Genomic DNA, 21,728 nt, shown 5'->3' with positions numbered 1-21,728 from the left:
TGATGGACTTGTTAGTAAAACAACTACAGCAAAATATTAAATAATTCCTGAAACATAGAATGCAGCCAGAGAGTATCGAGACACAGTAAAACGTAAGGCTGACTGACAATTGCTTACTATTAATGACAATTGACAACAGAAGAGAGTCAAGTCACATTCCTGGCTCGACCAAAAAGTTTAGTGTGGATCCCAGTGGCAGCGGCAGCGTGTAAACCTTCCCTTTTCTCTTTTCTATCCAACCCCACAGGCGCTCAAGTCGCCTCTCACCGATCGCGTTGATCAGGGCCCATCTACAAAACTAACTCCACAGGCCTTTTTAAGACATTTAATTCCAGGACACAACTCCTTGCTATCTACGGAGGTATTAGGAGTTTTTCTCATCACCTCAAAACTATCTACTCGGCCCAAATTCCTCTTAACGCAGGAACACACTTTTAGCCCACTCCTCCAGGTCTCATTAATTAAACCGCGCGGTTCTGGGCCGATCGATTTGAACCCTGACACGATTCAGACTAGGTAAGTGCTGAAGATCGTTCCACTCCGGTCAGACAATAATCATCATTGTTATTACCGGCCACGTGGCTGCGAGCTGACGCCGGAGCAGGCAATACGAAGTATCGTCTGAACCTGTCGCACACGCGTTCCGCTTATCTACTAGGATCTGCCATGGCTTTCCCTCCGATAGCTAGGGCGACCTTGCAGGCTGCGCTGATTAATGCTGGTTCCAATGTTCTGGCTCAGGCTATTGGGGCTTACAGGGATGAGGTATGTTGATTTGTCCCGCGGTAAAGGTGGAGAGTCTGGCAGTGATGAGCCAGAGATAAGTGATACGTTCGCACTTGTGTGGAGTAATAGCTACTGTTCGAATACCATGTCACTAACCATGGACACGGTTCATTGGCAATCCGTGCGGGTCGCCCCCCATGGTTGCCGATATTATGATGCCTATAGAGACCCTTTGAATTAGACAGTCAAGCCTTGTTTCAGTTCACTACTTGCGCCTTCGTTCTTTCACCCTTGACCTTCCTGTGGCTTGAAGGCCTCGAGGCGAGATTTCCGGGCTATGATGAGAGCTCCGTCCCCAAGTCAAAGACGGAGAAGAAGGAGGCACAGAAGCCCAAGCTAAATGTGACCAATACTGTGGCAAAGGTTGTCATCGACCAGATTGTCGGCGGTGCCTGGAACACCGCAGCCTTTATCATGACGATGGGGCTTTTGCGCAGCCAGAGCTGGGATGCCATAACGCTGCAGATCCAGAAGGTTTGATTCTAGATTTCTTGTAATATGATTCGTACTGGGTTGCTGACCTCTCGTCGTCAGGATTTCTGGCCCATCCTGATCGCGGGATTCAAGCTGTGGCCAATTGTCTCTATCCTAAACTTCACCGTTGTTCCCACAGACAAACGGCTGCTTGTTGGCAGTCTGTTTGGTGTGCTCTGGGCCGTTTATCTTAGCCTGATATCTGGTTGAAATGTCTTACTAGGTCAACCATGGGGGTCGTCCCTTGTAATGCCAGGCTAACTGGTCTATGTTGGAGCGAGTTGGGCGCTGGAAACCTGGGACCTGCGGGTGATGTCTCTGTTGGTTTGGCGTATTTGTTGACAAGAAACCTGCCAATGTGCAACTGAGTTCGCCTGGAGCCCTAGCACAAAATGTTGAGACATTCATTTATCAGTCATACTGTGTTGGGTAAGCTCGTCAGGGAGAGCAACAGAGCAGCACACGCAAATGAAAGGAGCCTGATCAAACCAAAGATAAAAAGGGGCCAGAATTGAAGTAACGGCAGTCCGCTAGATAAGTTATTTACTGGAGCATCCTCCGCATGATCATCAAGCAACGTTGAGATCAATGAATGGTTTGTTGAGCGACCCGTTCTGTTCCATTTGGCCCCCATTCTCCATTTTCCGGGTTTCCGCGAGCTGCAATAGTGAAGCCTAGCTGGGTCGTAGGCCTGTCCTCATTTCGGGGCCAAGCACATGGTACGACACGACGTCTGTAATCTGTTTATCCCGAATGGAATATGCTTCCTATTAGTATCGGGTAGATAGTGGATGGCGAACTAGGAAAGTACGGTCCAGTGCGGGTGTACCTGAACCATAACCTGATCCGGCATGGTAAGGCAACTTGAACCCACTTTGAAAGAGTATGGTGATCTAGGCCATCGTCGAGTAGGCAGATTTTCTCCAGTGTCGATTCAGGAAGTGTTGAGATACCACACTGGTGCATAGCTTGTTAGTTAACTAGTTAGTCTTTAACATGAGTCAGGGAGTCAGAGAATCAGGTGATATATTGGGGTGTTCTTATTGACAGGCAATTGTGTGCCTTGCGAGACACGTCGAAACTCAGAATAGATTCACCCCCAGATGAGATTCGAATTGGCTGCACGCTCCCGTGAGAACTACGCCAATTTTAACCATGATGCTCTCCAGAAACAAGTGTCCGTTCGTCGAGCAATTATGTAGTAACGGAATAGTAATCCATGAGCGGAGCAGCTGAGGCGTTGAAGTCCGTCTTAGCTAAGTGATCGGCTGTCTCAAACACACTCGCATTGATCCTGGGACTGGAGGAACCGAATAATACGCGACTGTTCGTATGGACGGATCGATCCCTCAAATCTTATTGAGAAATCATCCTTCGTTTGGCTGATTAACTACTCCGTAAGTTTACGGAGTTTAAAAAAGGATTTACCCGCAGATCACTTTCATCATTGCATGCAGGCATGGGTAGTCTCCGACGTCCGAAGGCCGGCGACATGGTTGAATCGATGATGCCGGGCGCCCATCCAGCTGGGATCGCATACTCCGTAAGACCAGGGATGGATAGATAGATACAGCGTACGCAATCTGCTAGGAATCGTCATCCCAGTCCGGGTTTAGTTCTAACTCCCTATCTTATTCGTGAGACACAGCCTGGTTCCCAAGCCACAGCGAATGGCGTTGCATTTTAGCGTCTGCACTGCATTAAAGCCGGTTAAGGTGGGTTAAAACTTAATGGCGTGCAATTAATAGACTCGGTAACGGCCATACGAGCGGAAGAGACAATGGGGACTGCGGAAGGAATGGCGATCAGAAGGCTGGTGGATGGCGCAGCCACAACGATCCAAGTCTTTTGCAGAATTTCACATTATCAGTATGTAGATTATCGTAGTCCCTTGAGTAAGGGATTTTGCCGGTGGCCTATTAACCTACAATACAGAAATCTCCGCAAGGCGAACAAGAGAGTGAGATTATTGTCATCATGATGAATAACTAACTAGTTAACTAGAGTAATGCATGATCATGACCAGGGGGATGTTTGGCCCCTCGGATCCGGAACACGGGCGGAGACTCTGACAGTACGGAGTAGCTAACTAACAACTCGCTTTCCTCCCCGGGATAGTCTAGTTGCACGGACAACTACAGTAGTCTCTCACTAAAGCGTGTATCTACTCCGGAGTTGGTGTAGTTTTTGGCCCCCGCGGTTTAGTTAGTCCCGGCTTGACAAGAAGTCAGTCAGTCACTAACTACTGCGACGAGTCGATCCATTCTTCGTGCCACTGGCTCCTTAGCCTATCGCTGCGCCTGTCCCATCTCTGCTTACTCCATAAATAATTAGCTGGCGTCATGTCCCCATTTGCCCAGACGCGCATTCCCTCCGGTTTTGGGATAGAAAAGTATTCCCCCCCGGCACGTGGGACTGCGGACGACCAGGATTTACAGTCAGATTCCATTCCAATCTGACTTAGGTAGGTCTTCAATGACCACTTCTATCTGCTACGATTCCTCATATGCTCCCAGCTGTGCATCTCAAGACTCTCAAGACTCTTTGTCGGTCGCTCGTCATCTGCTCCGTTGAAACTCTGTTTCTTTGTTCGCCCGCTCGGCGTTGACGGTGAGTATACCGAACCCAACACTGCGCTTTCCGTGATCCCTTTGAGCTGATCCGTCACAAACAGTCGGGTGCCACTTTCCGCTATCCTTGTCACCGTTTCTGAAAGGGTTCACGAAAACTTGGGTTCAACCTTTCAAGTGATTGTCAGCGCTTCAAACCGGGTTTCTCGCAGTCATCTCCGGCCCTCCATTTCGGACTCCGCTCGTTCGGATTTTGGAAGCCCTTGGTTCGGCCAGTCGACCTTCTAAATATACGGAACGAACAAACCCTGAATTAGCATTGTCGGACCCAACAAAGGACTGCAACAAGGGCGCCTTTAAGACCATGATGTACATGTCCCCAAACGGACGGGTGCACTGTGCCATATGACAACGGACTTTGTGTATAGGTAGCAGCCGATTGTTACGATCGAACCACCCAAGGTGCCCCAGGGGATGAATTTTTGACTCAATCTGGCAAGCTAGTCAGTCCTGCGTTGAACAGGCTTCTGAGAGTTGGTATAGGGCTAGTTAAAGGCCCCCTCAGTCCCAAAAATGGAGGTGCTGGACTTGCCTAAGCGCGATTCACCCGGCTCACAGCCCACCACTGTCGCAATGGGTCCAACATCTTTTCATCTAGAAGAGAAAGCGTCAGATGCCCCATACATGGTGGATGATGACTTCGCTGGAGATGACGACGACGATGATGATGATTCCATTTCGCCTATATCCGAGAGAGCACCGCCATGGTCTGGAACTCGCTGGGCTCGTTTTTTCCCCGAACTGTCCTCTCACTTTTCCTTGACGTCTCCCACCAACAGTACAATCCCGCCCTTTCCCCTGCCTCCCACCACGAAGGGTGCGCTTCATCTTGACGGTCCGTCACAGCAACCAGAGAGAAGAAGTAACGGACCTTCTTCTCTGTCATCTGAAGATGCGGCGGATAACAGATCATCAAGCTACACTAGCAGGTCTTCCTTGACGAGTCAGGGATCCGAAGCTACATCACCAGTTCATAAGTTGGTGGAGAACTTCCACATAACGTCACCCACAATGGCTGGCGTATTTGACGAGTCAAAGTATGCGCATCAAATTCCTCCTCCGTTCCCCAGGCGCCCGTCGATTGCTCAGTCCAAAGACAAGCCTCTCCCTCAGGAGCCTCCCATTGAGTTGACACCACTCTCAATCCGCCATAAAACACCTCAAGTGCGTGATAGAGGACTCGGACACCATGTCCGCTTGGACCCTCCGCCGCGGTCGAAGAAGCACGTCAATCATCATCAGCCGACATTATCGCAGGCGTGCAACGACCTGGAGAGGACTCTAGCCGGACTCACTGAGCAACAGCAGGCTCCCGCGCCACTCTCCCCTCGCAGTCCTCTTCAGATTCTAGACGGGCCTTTGCAGATTAGTAGAGGCAATATGGACATGGTTGCGACTCGACCAGCCCCTCGGCCCCCTGCTAGCGTGCATGATCATCGTGAGATCTACAAAGCCAAGTCCCGCGAAGACATGAAACAGACAAAGAAACTACTGAAGAACAAATCGTCCTTCTCCTTCACAGTGCCGGCTTTCAGTCGGAAACTGAGTCGTGTCCATCAGCGATCCACTAGTAACACCAGCTCCAAGTCCGAACCCGAATCCTACAGGACTGGCGTCTTACATCAGCCAACTGTCGCCGAACTTGGAGACAGCGAGATTGCTGAATTACAGGGGTCTTCAGTCGTTGGTTTTCGTGAGAGGCCTATCTCTGCTGGCGGGGAGAAGGAACTCCGGATGAGGCTTCCCCGCCTTCAGACAAAGGAAATGGGGGCGTCCGGTCGGAGAAGCATAGCGCACCCTTCCACCTCGACCAAGGACAACATCCACAGAACTCATGAAGATCTTGAACAGCTTAGAAGGCCACACCAAAGAGCAAGGGGCGCTTCGGCCGGAGAAAAGTACTTCGTATCGTACAGTAAACTCGACGGTATACCAGCAATTGCCACTGGTCAACATCAACAAACTTCGCAAACTCCGGCGATGGTCTATGAGCTGGAGGGTGGTCCCCCACAGCTGCCAGCTGAGCTGCAAGGCGAAACCACTACTCCAATCGAGGTATCTGTCGAGGTCTCTGTTAGGGTATCTGTCGGGGCAATGCCTGGTGCTCTGCCTGACCGCGTTATACTAACGGTCTTGGAGCATATCACCTCCCTTGATGACCTTTTCAATGTTGCGGTAACCCGCAAAGACTTCTATCGCGTGTTTAAGAAGCACGAGTTGAAGCTTATGCGGATAGCCGTATTCGCAATGTCTGCGCCAGCGTGGGAGTTGCGTGAAATGAGCCCGCCATGGGATACCGAATGGCATGTCGTGTTGGATCCTGACGCACCCGTACCTGAATACACGCCAAGCCGCTATCTCAAGCGCTATGCTGAGGATATATACACACTGGCTCATCTCAAGTCGCTTATACTAGCTCGTTGCGGGTCTTTTCTGCGTCCCGAAACGATCCGTGGGCTATCCGGCACGGACGATGTCCGTGCTGCCGAGGTCGATGATGCTTTTTGGCGAGTTTGGACCTTCTGTCGCCTCTTCGGCTCCGGAAAATGTAGAGAAGGGGATATTGCGGGCCAGTTGGATTGGTTGAGGGGTGGCAAGGTGGCTATGAATCGACGTCTCTCGGCAGCCACGTCTATAGCCGATTCATATGACGCAAATAGCGTTTTGTTCGAACCCCCTGCAGGGTTTGGAGACGGCAATAGAGGAGGCTTATCAAAGGAGCAGCTGCTTGATATGACAGAGATATGGACCTGCTTGGGTGTGCTTCTTCAGCCAATGCACGGTAAGTGTACTGAAGCACGAGCTACGGGGGTATTTGATGGGCATGATGTAGAGGCAAACGATTCTGCCAAGGAAGAAGCAGTTCTCGGTAAGCGAATCTCACCTTCTTGAGGTTGTCGTTGGTCTCACTGCCACCAAATCGCTAACCCATCTGAGCAGAAGAGTGGACCTACTACATTCTCACACTTGGACTCTCGGCAGTCTTGCTGCTCGGCTCAATCCATCCCTACGACAACACCACTGCTGTTTTTCAGAGAGCTCATGCAATGGGCTTGACAAAATGGGAGGCATCTGAAACTGGTGCCAGCCGTTCGTCGTTTCTGAGAGAGGCTGTATCAAAAGCTTGTCAGCCGCGGGGAAGCAGTACGTCTCAGGCGTCTATGCGCTCGCCTGGCTTTGGATCTCAACTTCCGGGGTCGCATGATGTATCACGGACGTCTAACATGCCCGGCGAGAGGGAGCCTTCGCCTGACTTCCATCGCCGACGGCAGGCCGCCTATTCTGCCCAGTTAAGGAATCAGAGGCAGCAGCAACCAAGTCCGCCCAATCCTATCCTCGCTGAAGAACGGCCCATATCTCAATATGCAACCATCATGAGCCGCCTCGAAGGCCTCCCTTCGGCGCGTCAGCCACCAGCATCTGTGTCGAGGATAGAAATACCGCCTCCTACCCACTCTTACCTGGCGAACGTGCCCTATATGCAAGTCCCCCAGCCAGTCACACCCGGATACTACCAACCACAGGTTCGCGACCCTGTTGATCACGCCATCGACATCATGGTTCGGCAGCTTGGCTTTGCGGAAGCGGATGCCAAGTGGGCACTTAAGATAACAGACAGTGGTGAAGGTATCAATGTGAATGCGGCGATATCTTTACTCACGAGAGAACGCAACACCCATGAGCAAACCAGTAGGGGATTTTCCCTAAGGAAACGCAAAAGCTTTCTCTCCTCGGTCATCAACAGTCCGGAGTCGAGACATTCGGGCTGGAAATGGGCCTGACCAGTACGACATTTTTGAGGGTTGTTGTCGCTGTAAATTGACATGTCGAGCATCACGTATCAATAACACCGATGGCGGCTAATCCTGCACTTACTTGTTGTACAATCTTTTCTAGTGGTTACTTTGCGTTACGGCCTGCCTACTTCTTCCGAGGAATTTGTTTGACTCCAAGGCGTTGTTAATTTGATACCACTGTGTACTACAATATTCTGTTGACTTTCATCTCTACTACAAGCGTGCATAGCCATCTTTTACCATCCATAACTTGATCATTCAGCTATTTGAAAAACCAGAAGAAACCACAATGCTAGGTTCCTCCTCTATTCGCGGGTCTGGACTTCACAAGGATGCCCATAACAAGGGAATTGCATCCAAATATCCGCTGATTTACTGGATATTTTTCTCCCCTTCTTAGGGATATTCTTTTCTCAAATCCTAGCATCGTATTTGTAGCAATCCCGGAGCCCCTTCATGGGGTTACCCACCCGGGCTTATAGTGCTGGTACGGCGCACCTTTAGAAATCAAGGCGACCTTCGTCAGCCAATTTGCAAGGAGCTCGGGGATGGACAAGAAGCTGGCAGGAGCCCTAGATGATGGCAAAATGATCATCTACTCTGTGTCGGGAGCGTTTGAGATTGTTCATCACTCTGGCACGCCACTCCAGTCCACGTAACTAAGAGGGTGGACGATGGAGAGGTAGCCTGTCCTTACAGCCTTACAGGCCAGCGGACATCCCGAACCTTCTTTCGGCCCAGCCTGTCTTCCCGTATACAACTCACTGCAAACCATAAAGCCAGCTCAGCTATGAAAGCCATCTGGTGCGGTGGGCGTTCTTTTCTGGCGCCCTGGAGAGACTGGCCAGAGTATCGAACAAAAGGGCGAAAGTTTAATGGTTAATTATAACTATTTCCGATGTGACAAATCGGGCCTGAAACAAACTTCCAGACTATTGTCTCGGGAACTGCTTCGATGCTCATCCCACCCGCCTTCCTTGGTGGTTCTTCGGGCGTTCTATCCTAATTTTCTAGCTTGCAGGAAAGCTTTCATTACTTTATGCAAGCTGTCATGGACACGGTGAGGTTGAATGGATCCCGCTTGCACGCACGTCTGGCCGTGCTTCAGCTGACAGCCAAACACCCAGCATGTTCTTTTATTCTTTAGGAACCCCGACCTTGACATGTCCTTAGAAAGCAGGTCGACTAGCAAGGATATTGCTGGAACTATCTCGTGGACCAGCCAATAATTGGAAACGTCCCTGACGCGGCTGTGATGTATCAACTCGGGATGAGAAGGATCCCCGACGATCGCGAACGAGGCTTCCCTTTGCTTTTTTGGAGTCTTCGCCGAGAGGCACGACTCAGCCCGGGAGATCTGACAAATGACATGCCAATGATATCGCTTAGAGGGCGAGAAATTATCAACAAAGCAAACAAAGGGGAAAAACGAACGATATGATATATTATCTATGGGTTGACTTTGGGATAGAGATTAATGCGGTGAGGGCGGAGAGGCGCGGACAGGTTTGACCCTCGAACTTGTTCGACGCAAGGGGGTTTCGTTTGTTTATTGCAGGGAGGGAAACGAGGGGAATACAGGCAATCGCACTCACTGGCTGCATCAAGGTGGTCCGTCAATTCGTGGACTCAAAGATAATGTTACCGATGCTGGTGATGCAAGAAGATGAGCGGCAAAGCCTGCCAACCAACCCTGTCGTCCATCCCTCCCTCGGCACTTCAATCGATCAACCGTCCAATATATCACTTTTTGCTGAACTCAAGCGCCTCTCCTTCGCAAGCTTTGTTCCAGACTAACATGCGAGGGATGACAAGCGTTAGCGCTAGAGGAGAAACTTCCCCAGTCCCTCCTCGAAACCATCAAGAATGGGGCACCGCCGTTTACTTCTAGACAAGACCACCGGCTGACCTGCATATGTATGTGTCTGCACCAGCATGTCCAACAGCTCATTAAAAGTGACGCCTCATCCTGACTTTTGATGGTCTGATCTCTTTCCGACATTTTGTTTGAAACGGACTGCCGCATCTCTTCGACGTCGTCTTTTCCTCCCATTCTTCTGTCCTTGTGCATCCTCTTCACCTCCCCCCCCCCCCCAATGATGGCTACGGAATCCGTTTCCGACGCTAACCCGTCGGTTCAGAGGTAAGTTCACGCATTCCTTCGCTGCCATGGCTGCAGCCTGTACGGGTGATCAATCAACCACTAACAATGACATCGATTGGTCAGAGATTTCGGCGAGATTCAAGGGCTGCAGACGGAGGCAAAGCGACAATTTGATACCGACATCATCCTGAGAAACTCGATACAGGGTGCTCCTAACAGACTCGAGGCCAAAGGCCGAGTTCTAAGAGCCTCAGATGTGCTGCTGTCTTTAGTCGGCAGATCTACGAGCGGTATGCTGCCCCCCGGCTACCTACATAAGAATGCAGCCTGTGGTTGTATTTGCATCGGCTAAAATTGGGATTGACCTGGCTGGTAGAGGCGGACGATGCATATCGCGGTGTTGAAAGCCCACAGGATGCCTTGCGTGTTTTTCCTCCGTTCCGAGACGATGATGGGGTCATATTCGGTGCAGTGGATATCAATTGTCCCGACTGCGATGCAGTTTTCTCTTCGTTGTACGACCGAACCTGACATTCCCCTTCGATCGATAAAAATTTTGACAAGCCATGCAGAAGCGAGCTGAAGCAGCATTATCTAACGAAATACTGTCCTGGCACTGCGATTGCCGTCTATGTGATGACGCGGGACCGGTACCTGATCCTTGTTCGGCTTGGTTAGATGAAAATGCTAACTTCATCTACCGTTGTAGTCTAATCACAAAAGGATACCGCGTTGAGAAACGCTTTATTCCGCTCAACTCCCGCCCCGTCTGTTTCTTCTGTGGTAACTGTGAAAGACCATTTACATTCGGCGATGATGAGGAGGAAGGACTTGATCGGCAACGAAGTATGATCCGCCACTGTCATTATCGCTAGCGGAGTCTAACCGAGTCTCAGATACGCCATTTTTTGTTGATTGCAAGCATTGTGGAGAACCGTGCAATGTCTCGTCAGTATTTCCTTATGTTTGAGCTTCTATATGTACCGTGGACAGTTCTGACATGAGGATTGCAGATACCAGCCGATATTGAATGATCCGCGTGACGACATCGTTGTTAGAGGCACAGCAAGAGATATGGCCAGTGCTAACCACAGTCGAAGTTCTAGCTTTACGCATAAAGGCACCATGGGCTCCAAAGCTCCGTCAACGAACGGCTCTGGGGACCAGTCATTTTCCAGGAAAGCCCGAAAGTTACGTGATTCATGGTCATTTAGAAGTACGTTCTTCATCTAATTAGTCGTTGAATGATTCCAGTACTGATACTTCTCAGAGCTCTCACAAGGAGAGGAAGATGAACTTGTCGCTATCGGCTTTTCAGGGCTATATGACCTGGAACGAGGTATGTCGCCGGGATCTCAGTTTACTCGAACATGCTAATGGGAATAACAGCACATGCCCCTCACGGCATTTATCAGCCAATTGAAGGGAGTAATGAGGCAGGCACGGCCCAGTCAACGATGAGCTACACTCCAAGTGGTATATACAAAGCCGACTAGACGGGCTTCGTTGCCATTACCTCAGCTAACCTTGTGACTCTAGGGCTTAATCGTAATGGATCCATAGTGGGGTCAAAACGGACGCTCTGTGATGAGGAAAGCGGCCATCCCAACAGAAATGGCTTGATAGAAAATGAGCTCCAGAATGGTCAGGCTGAGAAAGAACGCCCGCAAACGCAACAAAGAGCCTCGTGGAGACAATCGTTCTTGCAGAGGCTGTTCGGTCGCAAGGTTCCAAAAGGTCAGTATGCTGGAGCCAATATGCCGAACTAGCACTCACTATTGTAGGTGTCTCTCGTGCACGATCTACCTCAGATCGCGGCAAGAAGTTGATCAAGAGAGCGAACACCATACGTTTCTCATTCGTCACCAAGTACACGCGAAGTGAGAGGAGAGCAGCAACGACCCGGAAGAGCGACGTCGTTTCGACGGGTGGCCGAACGCAGAGAACGGATCCTACGCCGGAATCTGTCGCGGATACCGAATACATGGCCTTGTTACGGGAAACGCAGAATATCTTCATCCACACCCAACATATCTCAGGCGGGGCTATTGTTCACGATGCATCTGGGCGCCAAAGGATCTTGAAGATCGATGAGATTGCACAGATTTTCCTACAGATCAAAGACGAACTCTCAGCTGCAGGCGTGTGGTCTCGTATCCTCGCCGCCCAAATGCGAGCCGAGACTGCTTTGGAGCAGGGGAATCTGGACGCTGCAGATCTCAAATATCGCACTGCCCTGAGAATGCTCGACGAGTATCCAGCATTGGATATTGACAAGCAATATCGAGCGGTACTGCTTCAATCCTTAGGACAAACATATCGCCAGCTAGAGAGAAAACAAGAGGCAGGTGTCTGTTATCTGAAGGCTCTGGGACTATTCAAACGGACCTTTGGGCGTGACTACCCAAATAACTTTGCTATTTTGCATGATCTAGGAGCACTTCTTTCGAAAGATGGATATGCTACAGAAGCATCAGCTTTATACGAACGCTCGTTTGCAGGGCGCTTAAAGACACTGGGCCACAACGCCCCGGAGACCCTACAGAGTATGCAGGACCTTGCCTCGCTGAAAGTCGCTTTAGGTGATCTGGAATCGGCCCTTCTCCTCCTAGAGAAAGCAGTCCCAGCACTCGATACGGTTTTTGGGTTGCAGAATGAAAGAACGTTGAGTGCAAAGAACCAGTTATCTCTCCTGTACCACAAACTCAGACTGAATAAGGAGGCTCGAATGATCTGCGGCCGGTCCATCCCACACTATAAGGCAGTCTTCGGTATTACCAGCCCTATCACGAGAGAAGCAGTCGTTCGGTATCTGGAATGCTCCGAGAACTTTGACTTTCCCGGTGAAATCAAAGACATCCTCGATCAATATCAACATTCTCGGGAACCAGACGCGCTGCGAGTCATCTATCATCTAGGACGGTCATATATCAACGCCGGCCTCAACCGGGATGCCGCGAATATCTTTGAATCCTTGGTCGAAGACTTTTTGGCCATCAAAGGACCAGAAGCAACTGAGACGTATGATGCTCTCAGCGCCCTCTGTGTCTCCCGCGAGCACCTCGACTCTATCGACAAGGCCATACTTGCCTACAAACAGCTAGTCCTTATGGCGCGACGAACCCCGGAAGTCCGCTACTTGCAGTCGAGGATAGTGTTCGCCGAGCAGAGAATCTCGGAACTCAATGGACGAAGAGATATGCTCGCAGCAGAAAGGCAAGAATGGGCATTGCATGAGCCCGGGCCATGTGAGAAATGCGGCACCCCAACCACCACCTTGTGCAACAGTAAGCTTTCCTTCCCTTGCCCTCCCACGCGCAATCCTAACCTGCCATGCAACGATCAGCTTGCAAGATCTTCCGCTTCTGCAGTGATACATGCCACAAGGCGGCCTCAGCCTCCCATGCGCCCCAATGCATCCCATCTGTCACCCGTCTCGAATCCAAGTCCCTCCGCATGAAGCACAAATGCCCCGTCCCAGCACGCGATCTCGCCATCACCAGAATCCGCCAACTCGACACCACCCGGCCCGTCAGTATAACAGCCAGCTACGCCTTCCACCTCGATTCCCGCAAATTCACCACCTTCCGCATGAAACTCAACCCAGACGTCAACACTGTCATCGTCTTCTCCCGCGAAGCCGACATCCGCTACACCATGATCAACAACCCTCCGCACCTCTACCCACCCAGCAAAGTCCAATGGACCACGCCAGAACGTCAAGACTCCGTCTGCTACGCCCCCGCATACCCCGGTTCCGACCCGGCAGAAGAAGCAAGATACCTCCTCGTCGCTCCGGGGAAGAAAATGCTCCGCGCCGTGGTCGATAAGCGCGTACGAGTCCGTGGCGGTGGCGGCGAGAAAGAACGCTTCCGAGCCCTTGATATCCCCAATGAAGATCTGATCGAATACGCCCAAGGACTCAACCTGAGTGAATATCCGTATGAGCCGTTCATGTATATTTTCGAATGGATGTGGAAATGATTTGAAAAAAACTCATCGACTCGAAGTATATGACATGCGGTAAATTGAACCAACCTCTCGGGATTCCCTTCGTTTTTGTTTCTTGTGTGTTGCTTGATTGATTTCCTTGTTCGCTACTACTACTACATATGATGTTCCTTACTTTTGTTCAGTTTTCGAGTGCTTCAAAGTTTTACTATGTGTGATTCTCCCTGACTGCAGTGTGTGTATGTGTGTGTGATTCATCATGTCCGAGATATTATATATATAATGCTGAGATCATATTGCTTTGAATTGCTTAACAGGTTCAATGGCTTCATTTCTTATTTTCTTATCCTAGAAGCGCCGTTAACATATTCTTCGACTTCGTTGGACTGTCCCTTTTTCCGACTTGAGTCGACACTTGGTTGTTCTATTTGGATGTTAGATAACTGTACGATCTGTACATGTATCTCTTTTGTGGATCTGGGCTTCCAGGTCTGTTCATCTCAATTCAGCGGTATTGAATCTATAGTAGTTTATGGGAAGATATATACATTGATCACTAGAAAAGCGGGTACCATGTATGTTCAAATGGGTAAAATGCAATGCAAGTAAATATAGATATAGACGCTGTTAAGCGGCGATTGAGTTTCGAAATCAAACAAGGAAGGATAAATCATGAGCTAAACCGCAAATCTAAAATCCTATTGATACAGCTGCCAATCAGAGGCGACGAAAGAAAGAAACTCGTGACTGGAACACGACACAGCCGGTCTGTCTAGTAGTAGAGGTCTCAACAAAAAGAAATAACACCGAAGGCTATCGTCAATATCTATCTGTAGCCCAATCCAAAAAGGTCTCATCTTCAGACCTGCATATACACATGCGCGCACATAACGACGCCAAACAACACCATGCATGCCTGTATGCATTGGGAAATGAAAGAATGAAAGAATGAAGATGCACCATCAAAGACGTGCTCAAACTGTAAGTCCTCAAGCTCAGAAAGGTAATTAGCGAAAGGCATGCTCTTCTCTATGGAACGGAACTGTAAGTGTCAAATCGTGAGGTCGTGAAAATTATTCCTATTTTAGCTCGGTTTAGGTTTAAGGACTGGTTCATTGATCGGTACAAGTGATAGGGGCGCACACAAGTCCCCTCTCACGCACCGGGTTCGTCATCGTCTGACTTGTAGGTGTCATCGCTGTCGCTTTCCCAGTCCTCGGCTTCGAGAGAGCGGCCTCGGATGCCGAAACTCAGGACGAACCCGACAAAAGAGACGGCGGCGAAAACGCCGAATGGCATGGCTTCTCCTTTGTGCTTCAGTCTCGATGCGAGAGAGAATAGGCTGCCGGATAGGAATGGACCGACGGCACGGCCTGCGGCAGAAAGGGTTTGGGCGAGTCCGTTGAGGGATCCCAACACGGCATGATCCGGGGCGGAGTTGGTAATCTAAGTTCGCCAGGGTTAGCCTTATATTCCTCTGTTCTTCTACAATGGGTTAAGCCAACGACTTACCAGTAGAAGTGCACTTGTCAGTCCACCAACCGAAGCGACTGTTTTAACGAGCAGCGCAAAGCACAATTCGATCGCTAAAAGCGCGGTCTTTCCGCTTATTCCATTACCGGGACCATCGCTCTTATACCCGACAAAAGGCATGAGCAGGAATGAAATAACGAAGCCGAAAAGGCCGGCCCGGTAAGACCAGCGATTTCCCATCTTGTCTCTCAATTTGCCGAAAATACAGATTTGAAAAATGATTGTGACAAAGCCAGAGAATCCTTGAGCAAGACCGATCTCCGAAGGGGTCAGGCCACGCCCGAGTGGGGGACGGGCTTGCGAGAAAATAGGAAACAACGAGTTGAAAGCAACATTGCAGAGAGCGAAGATGAGATAGGTCAAAAGGAGTAGTACAGTATCCCGATTGAAAATCTCACTTCGTGTCAACGACTCATGGTGGGTCTGGCGAGTTTCCGATACCTCTGACGCCGAGTCGAGTTCGCTATCATGGTCCTGACTTTCGTACGAGCTTGTACGAAGATGGCGGTAACTGCTGGCATGCGGTGGTTTCATCCGACTCGCGCTCTTTGCAGAGCTAGTCCACTCCCACAGCCATGCAAACAGAGCACGGACTCTTTGCTTGAAATCGGGTAAGGTCTCTGCATCTTCCAAGCTCTCTTCGAGGAAGAATATCGACAGGACGAAGTCCACAACCAGGACGCCACCGGCGAGCAGGTTCGGCATGAGGTACGGGAAGGGGTTAGGTTGGCTTTTGTCAAAAGGATTCCGCTCGAAAACCAACAAGCCTCCCAGGAGAGGTCCGGTTATGCCACCGATACCATAAAGAACAGGCAGATAGGTGAAGGCCTTCGACTGGTTGCTCCGATCAGTAATCTCACCCAGGCATGTGGACACCAGACCTTGGTTGCCATTGACGGCGCCCATCAATGCCTGGACAACGATGGCCTGGTAAAGCGTTCTGCAAAATCCAAAAGCACAAAAGCAAGCCGCCGTGAGGATTGTACCCAGCAGAATAACCGGTTTCCGTCCTATCCGATCAGACAACCAGCCCCAGAAGTAGTTCGTGACAAGCTGTGCTATAGCGAATGCAGTAGCAATCGCTCCGACGTATATACCGACCATATCCGGCTCGACTTCGGGAAAGGAGGACGCCATATCGGGTAGGTAAGGACTGACGGAATTGAAAGCAGTCTGCTCGCAAAGAGATATCATTGCCAGAACCGCCATCTGTTTCTTCGGCAGGGGGGATCCGTGCCCCGATCCATGTTGAGAATCGCTTGGTTGATGATGAGAGTCGTCGCCTGATGATCCAGATTGTCCGGAGTTTGGTCTTCCGCGAGATTTCGGCGGTGGGGTGTCGAAGGTCTGATAGTGCAGCGTAGAGGAATGTCGCCGGTTTAGCGGATTGTGCTCCTCTGTCCTCATCTCGGCAACACAGAGGCAGTACAAGAAGTTATAGCAAGCTTCAAGTGATTCCCAGAGAATAGCGCGACAGAGGCGGTGGCTGAGCCTCACCAACAATCGGAGCGATGACGAATGGCTTCAATTGCCACTACCTTGTTCGCGATGCGGGGGGCGTTTGAGCCCCCAGAAAACGAGACTCGGGGGTGGATCTGGGGCAACAGCAGCGAACTATAGTCGCGAATAACGTCAATGATGCGCACGTAATGACCGAGACTAGAGATGGCTATCCAAAACAAAAGCAGAAGCTGTCCACAGTCGAGAGAATGTCAGAACAAGGAAGTGGTGCCTGGATTGTCAAGTGCGGAGGAGCACCGGCAAACCCATGCAGATGATGTAAGCGGTCTGGCTGCGGTGGAAGAACCACGGCTGAGTCATGCGGTGGCTGTCAATTGACTCGATATGACAGGTGTGATAGTGAACGGTTCTCAAGAGCGGTTGTATAAGGTAGATGACGGTCATCGCACGGGAATTTACTCCCGAATCCCGTCAGGGCTTTACGTGTCCTAAAGGAGGAGTCATCACCAAGCGACGAAGTGCTGCGCTCCCTATTCTAGTTGCATTCTGGGAGAGATAATGAGCCACAGATCTTGCGATGCGCCTGCTAAGAGGTCTCTTTAGAAAGAGTAGCAAAGGGGCGTGCAGTTGATGTTCCCAGAGAACCAAGGGTTTTCCTGCGATTTTGCAGTAACCACGGATTTGTAGATATGAATGATATTGACTGCCAGCTTGCCAACTTATAACATTTTATTCACAATCAAATATATCAGCTGGCCTGCTGGCCCAATGGTAAGGCGCTTGACTACGGATCAAGAGATTGCAGGTTCGAATCCTGCGTAGGTCATTCTTTTTTGAAAATTCTATTATTGAATTGCTACTTTGTTCCTTTTTATATCTATGTATGTATGTCTCAATTCGTTTCGTTTTCTTATTCAAGCTTTTTTCACCTCGCACCATCTACTGCATCCAGGCCCAATATTTACTTGCCGAGGATATGCACAGTTATCTTGTGCAGCCTCCTGCTGGACCACAATCATGGCTTCGATAAGCGCGGTCTTCAAAGCGGTGCTGCACTGTGAACCCGACCAAAGATGATTAATAGGATGGACTAGTCTACGTGTGGTCTGAGTCTTCAACATAGTGCTATCCATTACTCGCTGTAAATGTTTGATGTAGTCCGCGCGTCAATCACTTCATCAACAAATTGACAGCCCAAGGGACACTGAGTCCTCTCAGGTCACCATAATGCTGACCAACTCCCAAAAAGACAATGGGAATGCCCGTAGCATGCACCATGCTGACAAGGGTACCCACCATGTCACCGACTGTATCACATTTGCTGATGATGAAGCCGTCAAGGTTCCGCCCAGTACCGAACGCCTGGTTGAAATTGCGAGCCTGCATCACACTGTCCGTACCAACCAAGGCTTCGCCAACCATGAAGATCTTGTCTGGATTAGCGAACTTAGCAAACTTCTCGAGCGAGGACATGAGGCGCTGGTCGTTGTGCCGGCGGCCAGCAGTATCGATAAGAACGACATCGAAATGGTTGGCAGCTCCGTATTCGACAGCATCCTTCGCCACGTTCGCTGCGTCCTTTCCGTAGCCCTTCTCGTACAGCTCAACTTCGCCAGCGTTCTCGCGGGCACTGAGTTCCTTGAGGTTCCGTGCATGAACACGTAGCTGTTCCACAGCTCCAGATCGGAAAGTATCGCATGCGGCGATCAGAACACGGTATTTGTTCTGCAGCAGAAAGTAGCATATCTTTCCCAAGTTTGTCGACTTTCCAACGCCGTTGACACCAACGATCGAAATAACATAAGGACGAGGAGCCTGCTGCTTGCTAGTGGGGGATGTAACTGCATCAATTTCACGAAGCAGATCAAGAGAGGAGGTAGGCGTCAGTATCTTCCGAAGAGATGACTCCATGGCCGAGCGAAGAGCAGCATCCACACTTTGGAAGTTGCCCGTTTTCTTCCCCACGAGCTCCCGCTGGACACCCTCGCACAGCCGGACCGCGGCCTCGCGTGCAACATTCTTCTTCAACAAATGATCTTCCATGGTCTTCAGGGGCTTCTCCAAATCCGCTTCAGTAAGGGTCTTTCCACCCACAATATTACGTAGGAGACCTCCAATTGCGTTGAAACCCGATCCGACAAAACCTGCAGAGGACGCATCCTTCGCCTTGTCGCTACCTGCATTTTCCAAAATAGAGTGTACTTCATCTCCTAGGTCTTTCAATACGAACTGGCCCTTACCAGTTCTGTGTCCCCACGAATCTTGCGACACCCCCTCCACAGCCGGCGCAGCGGCTTCTTCACCGTCAGCATGGGCTGAGTAGTCGAGAATCTGACCATCATCTTCGTCGGCAAAGCCATCGGCATCCCACTTGCGCATCTTCTTCCCGCTCTTGGGTGTCTTTCCTTTGCGGTTTTCGTCGCCCGAGGAAGCATTGGCGCTGGCGTTAGCGGCCTTGCGTGCACGACGTGAAACACGGCCAGCTGGTCCCCCCTTGGCAGTTAGGATGTGGTTGACAGGGGTGGATGACCGCGATGTATCCGGGGTGTGCGGCGGCGTACTCTCATCAGAGGTCGCCCCGGCTAGCGCAGCTTGATGCTGCGCTTTAGGAACGTTAGCACCTTTATAATTCATGAAGCCCGGTTAGAAGCATACCTTTGAGAAGACCAGGCACTGGTGGCGGAGGGGGACCGCCATTGTCAGACGAAACCAGCGGGTCTTTCTTATCAACCGCATGAGCCACGAATGCCTCCGATGAGATAGGCCCCGACTTGTCCTCAAGCTCCCGGACTTGCTGGTCGAAGTATTTATCAAAGGGGTATTGTGCTATCCTAGCGCGGGTACTTCGTAGTTGATCTTTGTACAAATCTATGTAGAGGGTGGAAATGTTGTCCAGGAGTTTATCGATCCAACCAAGCTGTAAGAGAGACTGATAGACGGCCTAGAGCGATTTGCGGTCAGAGACAGAAGATGTGAGACACGGTCGGAGACGACAACATACCACAAAGATCAAATCAAATTCCTTCACTCTTTTCCATTTCAGAGTGTACTTCTCTTTCTTGAAAGAAGGGGCAGCATTGTTCGTTGCCTGAAGCTGGACCTTTTCCTCGATGAAGACATCATTGATAAGGCTGTTAACAATATGCGCCCCGACAGGCGCGTACGACTTCGACCACAGGACTACCCCTGAGGCGGTCAAGATCTCGAATGCTTCCAACATGCTGCTAATGAGTGGATATGTATTGGCGAAACTGGGGTACGGAGGCGAGAGAACAATGATGTTGGAGTGAACGGCGAGATCCGCGCAGTGGGGAATTTGCGGGCGGCAAGCTGATCTGTCGGTGATCCGAAGGGAAGGACTTCAGCCACGTAGAAACACACCTCAACCCTCTCCCATTCTGCGCTCCAGTCATCCCTCCAATTTGCCGTCTCGGCAACACCTCGAGCTTTGCAAGACAATCTTTGACTATTGAATTCTTCTTAGCTACTCTATCACAACCCAGGAATCATGTATCGCCAGTCGTTCGCTCCGCCCCCGGCGCAGTCCCCTCCCCTTCACCATCCTGTGCCTCAGCATGTCTCGACCGTCCCCATGATGCGCTCGCCGCCGCCCCCGGCATCACAGCAGCCTCAGACGTCTGGCTATGGTAATCCATACCAGCCCGCCCCTGCGCAAGGCGGCAGCGGAACATATGCTCCTGGGTTTGGGGGGTTCATCAATGATCCCACCGCGCAGATGGGATTCCAGGTCGGCAAGACCGCCATGGCAGCTGGACAGGAATACATGGAGCAGAACGTAAGCAGCAGCTTCAATGGTGTCTACAGATGGAATATGCTAACGGGGCACCAAGTTCAATCGCTATGTCTCTATACCAGCTCTAAAGCACTATTTCAACGTCTCCAACTCTTACGTCCTGAACAAATTGTCCCTCGTTCTCTTCCCTTGGCGGCACAAGCCCTGGTCTCGTCAACAGGCACGTCTTACGACAGCTTCAACAGGCCCCAATGGCCAGATAGCCCAGCAACAATACTCATCCATGTTCCTCCCTCCGCGTGACGATCTCAACTCTCCAGACATGTACATCCCCGTCATGGCACTTGTCACATACATCCTCCTCTCAGCGATGCTGGCCGGATTCCGTGGTAATTTCCATCCGGAGCTTCTTGGTTCAATCACGACTACAGCTATCGCCGTCATCCTATTCGAGATAATGTGCTTGAAATTGGCCATGTACATTCTTAGCATTAACAATGAGTCACAGCTGCTGGATTTGGTGGCATACTCTGGATACAAGTTCGTCGGCATCATTGTGACTCTGTTGACGTCTGAGATCCTCACCCCGGGCCGCGGAACTGGCGGCTGGGTTGGCTGGGTCGTTTTCATTTACACTTTCCTTGCTAATGCCTTCTTCCTGGTACGTTTATGGCCGTATGCTTTGGTTGATGACTGTACTAATGGTGCCTCATAGCTCCGTTCCCTGAAATACGTTCTTCTCCCGGATTCCACCAGTGATGCATCCATGCGCACAGGTTCTATGCACACGGTTGCTCGCTCGCAGCGTAACCGTCGCACCCAGTTCCTGTTCATCTATTCGTACGTTGTCCAGTTCGTTTTCATGTGGGTATTGAGTCGGGAGGGGCCGATGTCGATGGCTTCCAGTGGCGGAGCAACTGGCTCAGCGTAGGGTCATGTCGATACCGGGTTGCACATAATGATATAGACGGACCTCATGAAAAAGGGATAGGGAAATTAGTTCATAGTCATGTACGTTTGTGGAGAGTAGCAAAACTAAGTTAAATTAGTATTTCCTTGAATGTAAATGGCGACGTTGTCCTCCCTCATCTTGTTTATGCAGGACATGAAGTCATACCGAAAGGCGGACGATATATACATCTTAACCACTGGTCGGGTACGGCGGGGCTATGCGGTGTCCCATCGTTTCTACTCTACAAAGTAAGGCTCTAGAAGCTTTAAAGAATATCAATGATTTT

The 21,728-nt window shown here is 50.5% G+C and overlaps 7 protein-coding genes and 1 non-coding gene across 8 annotated transcripts; 6 read left to right on the top strand and 2 right to left on the bottom strand.

Moving 5' to 3' along the window:
- Positions 1 to 246: 246 nt before the first annotated feature.
- ASPBRDRAFT_46385 (Mpv17/PMP22 family protein) lies at positions 247 to 1,886 on the top strand. Its single transcript, XM_067625633.1, has 4 exons — positions 247 to 516; positions 605 to 765; positions 952 to 1,260; positions 1,321 to 1,886. The coding sequence occupies exons 2-4, from the start codon at positions 667 to 669 to the stop codon at positions 1,468 to 1,470; spliced, it is 558 nt and encodes a 185-aa protein (XP_067476344.1). The 5' UTR covers positions 247 to 516; positions 605 to 666; the 3' UTR covers positions 1,471 to 1,886.
- A 2,517-nt stretch (positions 1,887 to 4,403) lies between these two features.
- On the top strand, positions 4,404 to 7,672 carry ASPBRDRAFT_198663 (uncharacterized protein; the record flags this gene model as incomplete). Its single annotated transcript, XM_067621223.1, has 2 exons — positions 4,404 to 6,759; positions 6,831 to 7,672. The coding sequence occupies 2 exons, from the start codon at positions 4,404 to 4,406 to the stop codon at positions 7,670 to 7,672; spliced, it is 3,198 nt and encodes a 1,065-aa protein (XP_067476343.1).
- A 2,009-nt stretch (positions 7,673 to 9,681) lies between these two features.
- Positions 9,682 to 14,108, top strand: ASPBRDRAFT_293642 (tetratricopeptide repeat protein). Its single transcript, XM_067622651.1, has 12 exons — positions 9,682 to 9,830; positions 9,915 to 10,081; positions 10,168 to 10,306; positions 10,364 to 10,441; positions 10,501 to 10,637; positions 10,688 to 10,739; positions 10,805 to 11,007; positions 11,062 to 11,130; positions 11,181 to 11,267; positions 11,331 to 11,528; positions 11,576 to 13,078; positions 13,138 to 14,108. The coding sequence occupies exons 1-12, from the start codon at positions 9,784 to 9,786 to the stop codon at positions 13,773 to 13,775; spliced, it is 3,318 nt and encodes a 1,105-aa protein (XP_067476342.1). The 5' UTR covers positions 9,682 to 9,783; the 3' UTR covers positions 13,776 to 14,108.
- On the top strand, positions 13,886 to 14,395 carry ASPBRDRAFT_293634 (uncharacterized protein). The gene has a single exon (XM_067622649.1). The coding sequence runs from the start codon at positions 14,025 to 14,027 to the stop codon at positions 14,349 to 14,351; it is 327 nt and encodes a 108-aa protein (XP_067476341.1). The 5' UTR covers positions 13,886 to 14,024; the 3' UTR covers positions 14,352 to 14,395.
- Positions 14,396 to 14,897: 502 nt separating this feature from the next.
- On the bottom strand, positions 14,898 to 16,682 carry ASPBRDRAFT_57629 (MFS transporter; the record flags this gene model as incomplete). Its single annotated transcript, XM_067627774.1, has 2 exons — positions 14,898 to 15,188; positions 15,255 to 16,682. 2 exons carry the CDS (start codon positions 16,680 to 16,682, stop codon positions 14,898 to 14,900), a joined length of 1,719 nt encoding a protein of 572 aa, XP_067476340.1.
- An 808-nt stretch (positions 16,683 to 17,490) lies between these two features.
- On the top strand, positions 17,491 to 17,562 carry ASPBRDRAFT_t212. The gene has a single exon. It is a non-coding gene; the product is annotated as a tRNA-Arg (tRNA).
- A 37-nt stretch (positions 17,563 to 17,599) lies between these two features.
- Positions 17,600 to 20,054, bottom strand: ASPBRDRAFT_77380 (signal recognition particle receptor subunit alpha). The gene is made up of 3 exons (XM_067629360.1): positions 19,738 to 20,054; positions 19,392 to 19,677; positions 17,600 to 19,339 (listed from the first exon to the last, which is right to left on the bottom strand). The coding sequence occupies exons 1-3, from the start codon at positions 19,954 to 19,956 to the stop codon at positions 17,907 to 17,909; spliced, it is 1,938 nt and encodes a 645-aa protein (XP_067476339.1). The 5' UTR covers positions 19,957 to 20,054; the 3' UTR covers positions 17,600 to 17,906.
- Positions 20,055 to 20,119: 65 nt separating this feature from the next.
- On the top strand, positions 20,120 to 21,713 carry ASPBRDRAFT_183579 (protein transporter YIF1). Its single transcript, XM_067620006.1, has 3 exons — positions 20,120 to 20,532; positions 20,588 to 21,151; positions 21,206 to 21,713. Exons 1-3 carry the CDS (start codon positions 20,245 to 20,247, stop codon positions 21,419 to 21,421), a joined length of 1,068 nt encoding a protein of 355 aa, XP_067476338.1. The 5' UTR covers positions 20,120 to 20,244; the 3' UTR covers positions 21,422 to 21,713.
- Positions 21,714 to 21,728: the final 15 nt, after the last annotated feature.

This window comes from Aspergillus brasiliensis (genome assembly GCF_001889945.1).
Source record: "Aspergillus brasiliensis CBS 101740 unplaced genomic scaffold ASPBRscaffold_11, whole genome shotgun sequence".
Classification (NCBI taxonomy): Eukaryota; Fungi; Ascomycota; class Eurotiomycetes; order Eurotiales; family Aspergillaceae; genus Aspergillus; species Aspergillus brasiliensis.
This window is presented reverse-complemented; position numbering and strand designations above follow the sequence as displayed.

What these genes read in the sequence shown, in the direction of transcription:
- ASPBRDRAFT_183579 (XM_067620006.1), top strand. Translation starts at nt 20,245, where the DNA reads ATGTATCGCCAGTCGTTCGCTCCGCCCCCGGCGCAGTCCCCTCCCCTT. An exon ending in AGGAATACATGGAGCAGAAC is followed by an intron (nt 20,533 to 20,587) that starts GTAAGCAGCAGC and finishes CGGGGCACCAAG; the next exon opens with TTCAATCGCTATGTCTCTAT. An exon ending in TTGCTAATGCCTTCTTCCTG is followed by an intron (nt 21,152 to 21,205) that starts GTACGTTTATGG and finishes GGTGCCTCATAG; the next exon opens with CTCCGTTCCCTGAAATACGT.
- ASPBRDRAFT_293642 (XM_067622651.1), top strand. Translation starts at nt 9,784, where the DNA reads ATGATGGCTACGGAATCCGTTTCCGACGCTAACCCGTCGGTTCAGAG. An exon ending in AGTCGGCAGATCTACGAGCG is followed by an intron (nt 10,082 to 10,167) that starts GTATGCTGCCCC and finishes CCTGGCTGGTAG; the next exon opens with AGGCGGACGATGCATATCGC. An exon ending in AACCACCACCTTGTGCAACA is followed by an intron (nt 13,079 to 13,137) that starts GTAAGCTTTCCT and finishes TGCAACGATCAG; the next exon opens with CTTGCAAGATCTTCCGCTTC.
- ASPBRDRAFT_46385 (XM_067625633.1), top strand. Translation starts at nt 667, where the DNA reads ATGGCTTTCCCTCCGATAGCTAGGGCGACCTTGCAGGCTGCGCTGATT. An exon ending in TTGGGGCTTACAGGGATGAG is followed by an intron (nt 766 to 951) that starts GTATGTTGATTT and finishes TGATGCCTATAG; the next exon opens with AGACCCTTTGAATTAGACAG. An exon ending in TAACGCTGCAGATCCAGAAG is followed by an intron (nt 1,261 to 1,320) that starts GTTTGATTCTAG and finishes TCTCGTCGTCAG; the next exon opens with GATTTCTGGCCCATCCTGAT.
- ASPBRDRAFT_77380 (XM_067629360.1), bottom strand. Translation starts at nt 19,956, where the DNA reads ATGTTGGAAGCATTCGAGATCTTGACCGCCTCAGGGGTAGTCCTGTGG. An exon ending in AATTTGATTTGATCTTTGTG is followed by an intron (nt 19,678 to 19,737) that starts GTATGTTGTCGT and finishes AAATCGCTCTAG; the next exon opens with GCCGTCTATCAGTCTCTCTT. An exon ending in AGTGCCTGGTCTTCTCAAAG is followed by an intron (nt 19,340 to 19,391) that starts GTATGCTTCTAA and finishes ACGTTCCTAAAG; the next exon opens with CGCAGCATCAAGCTGCGCTA.
- ASPBRDRAFT_293634 (XM_067622649.1), top strand. Translation starts at nt 14,025, where the DNA reads ATGCTGAGATCATATTGCTTTGAATTGCTTAACAGGTTCAATGGCTTC.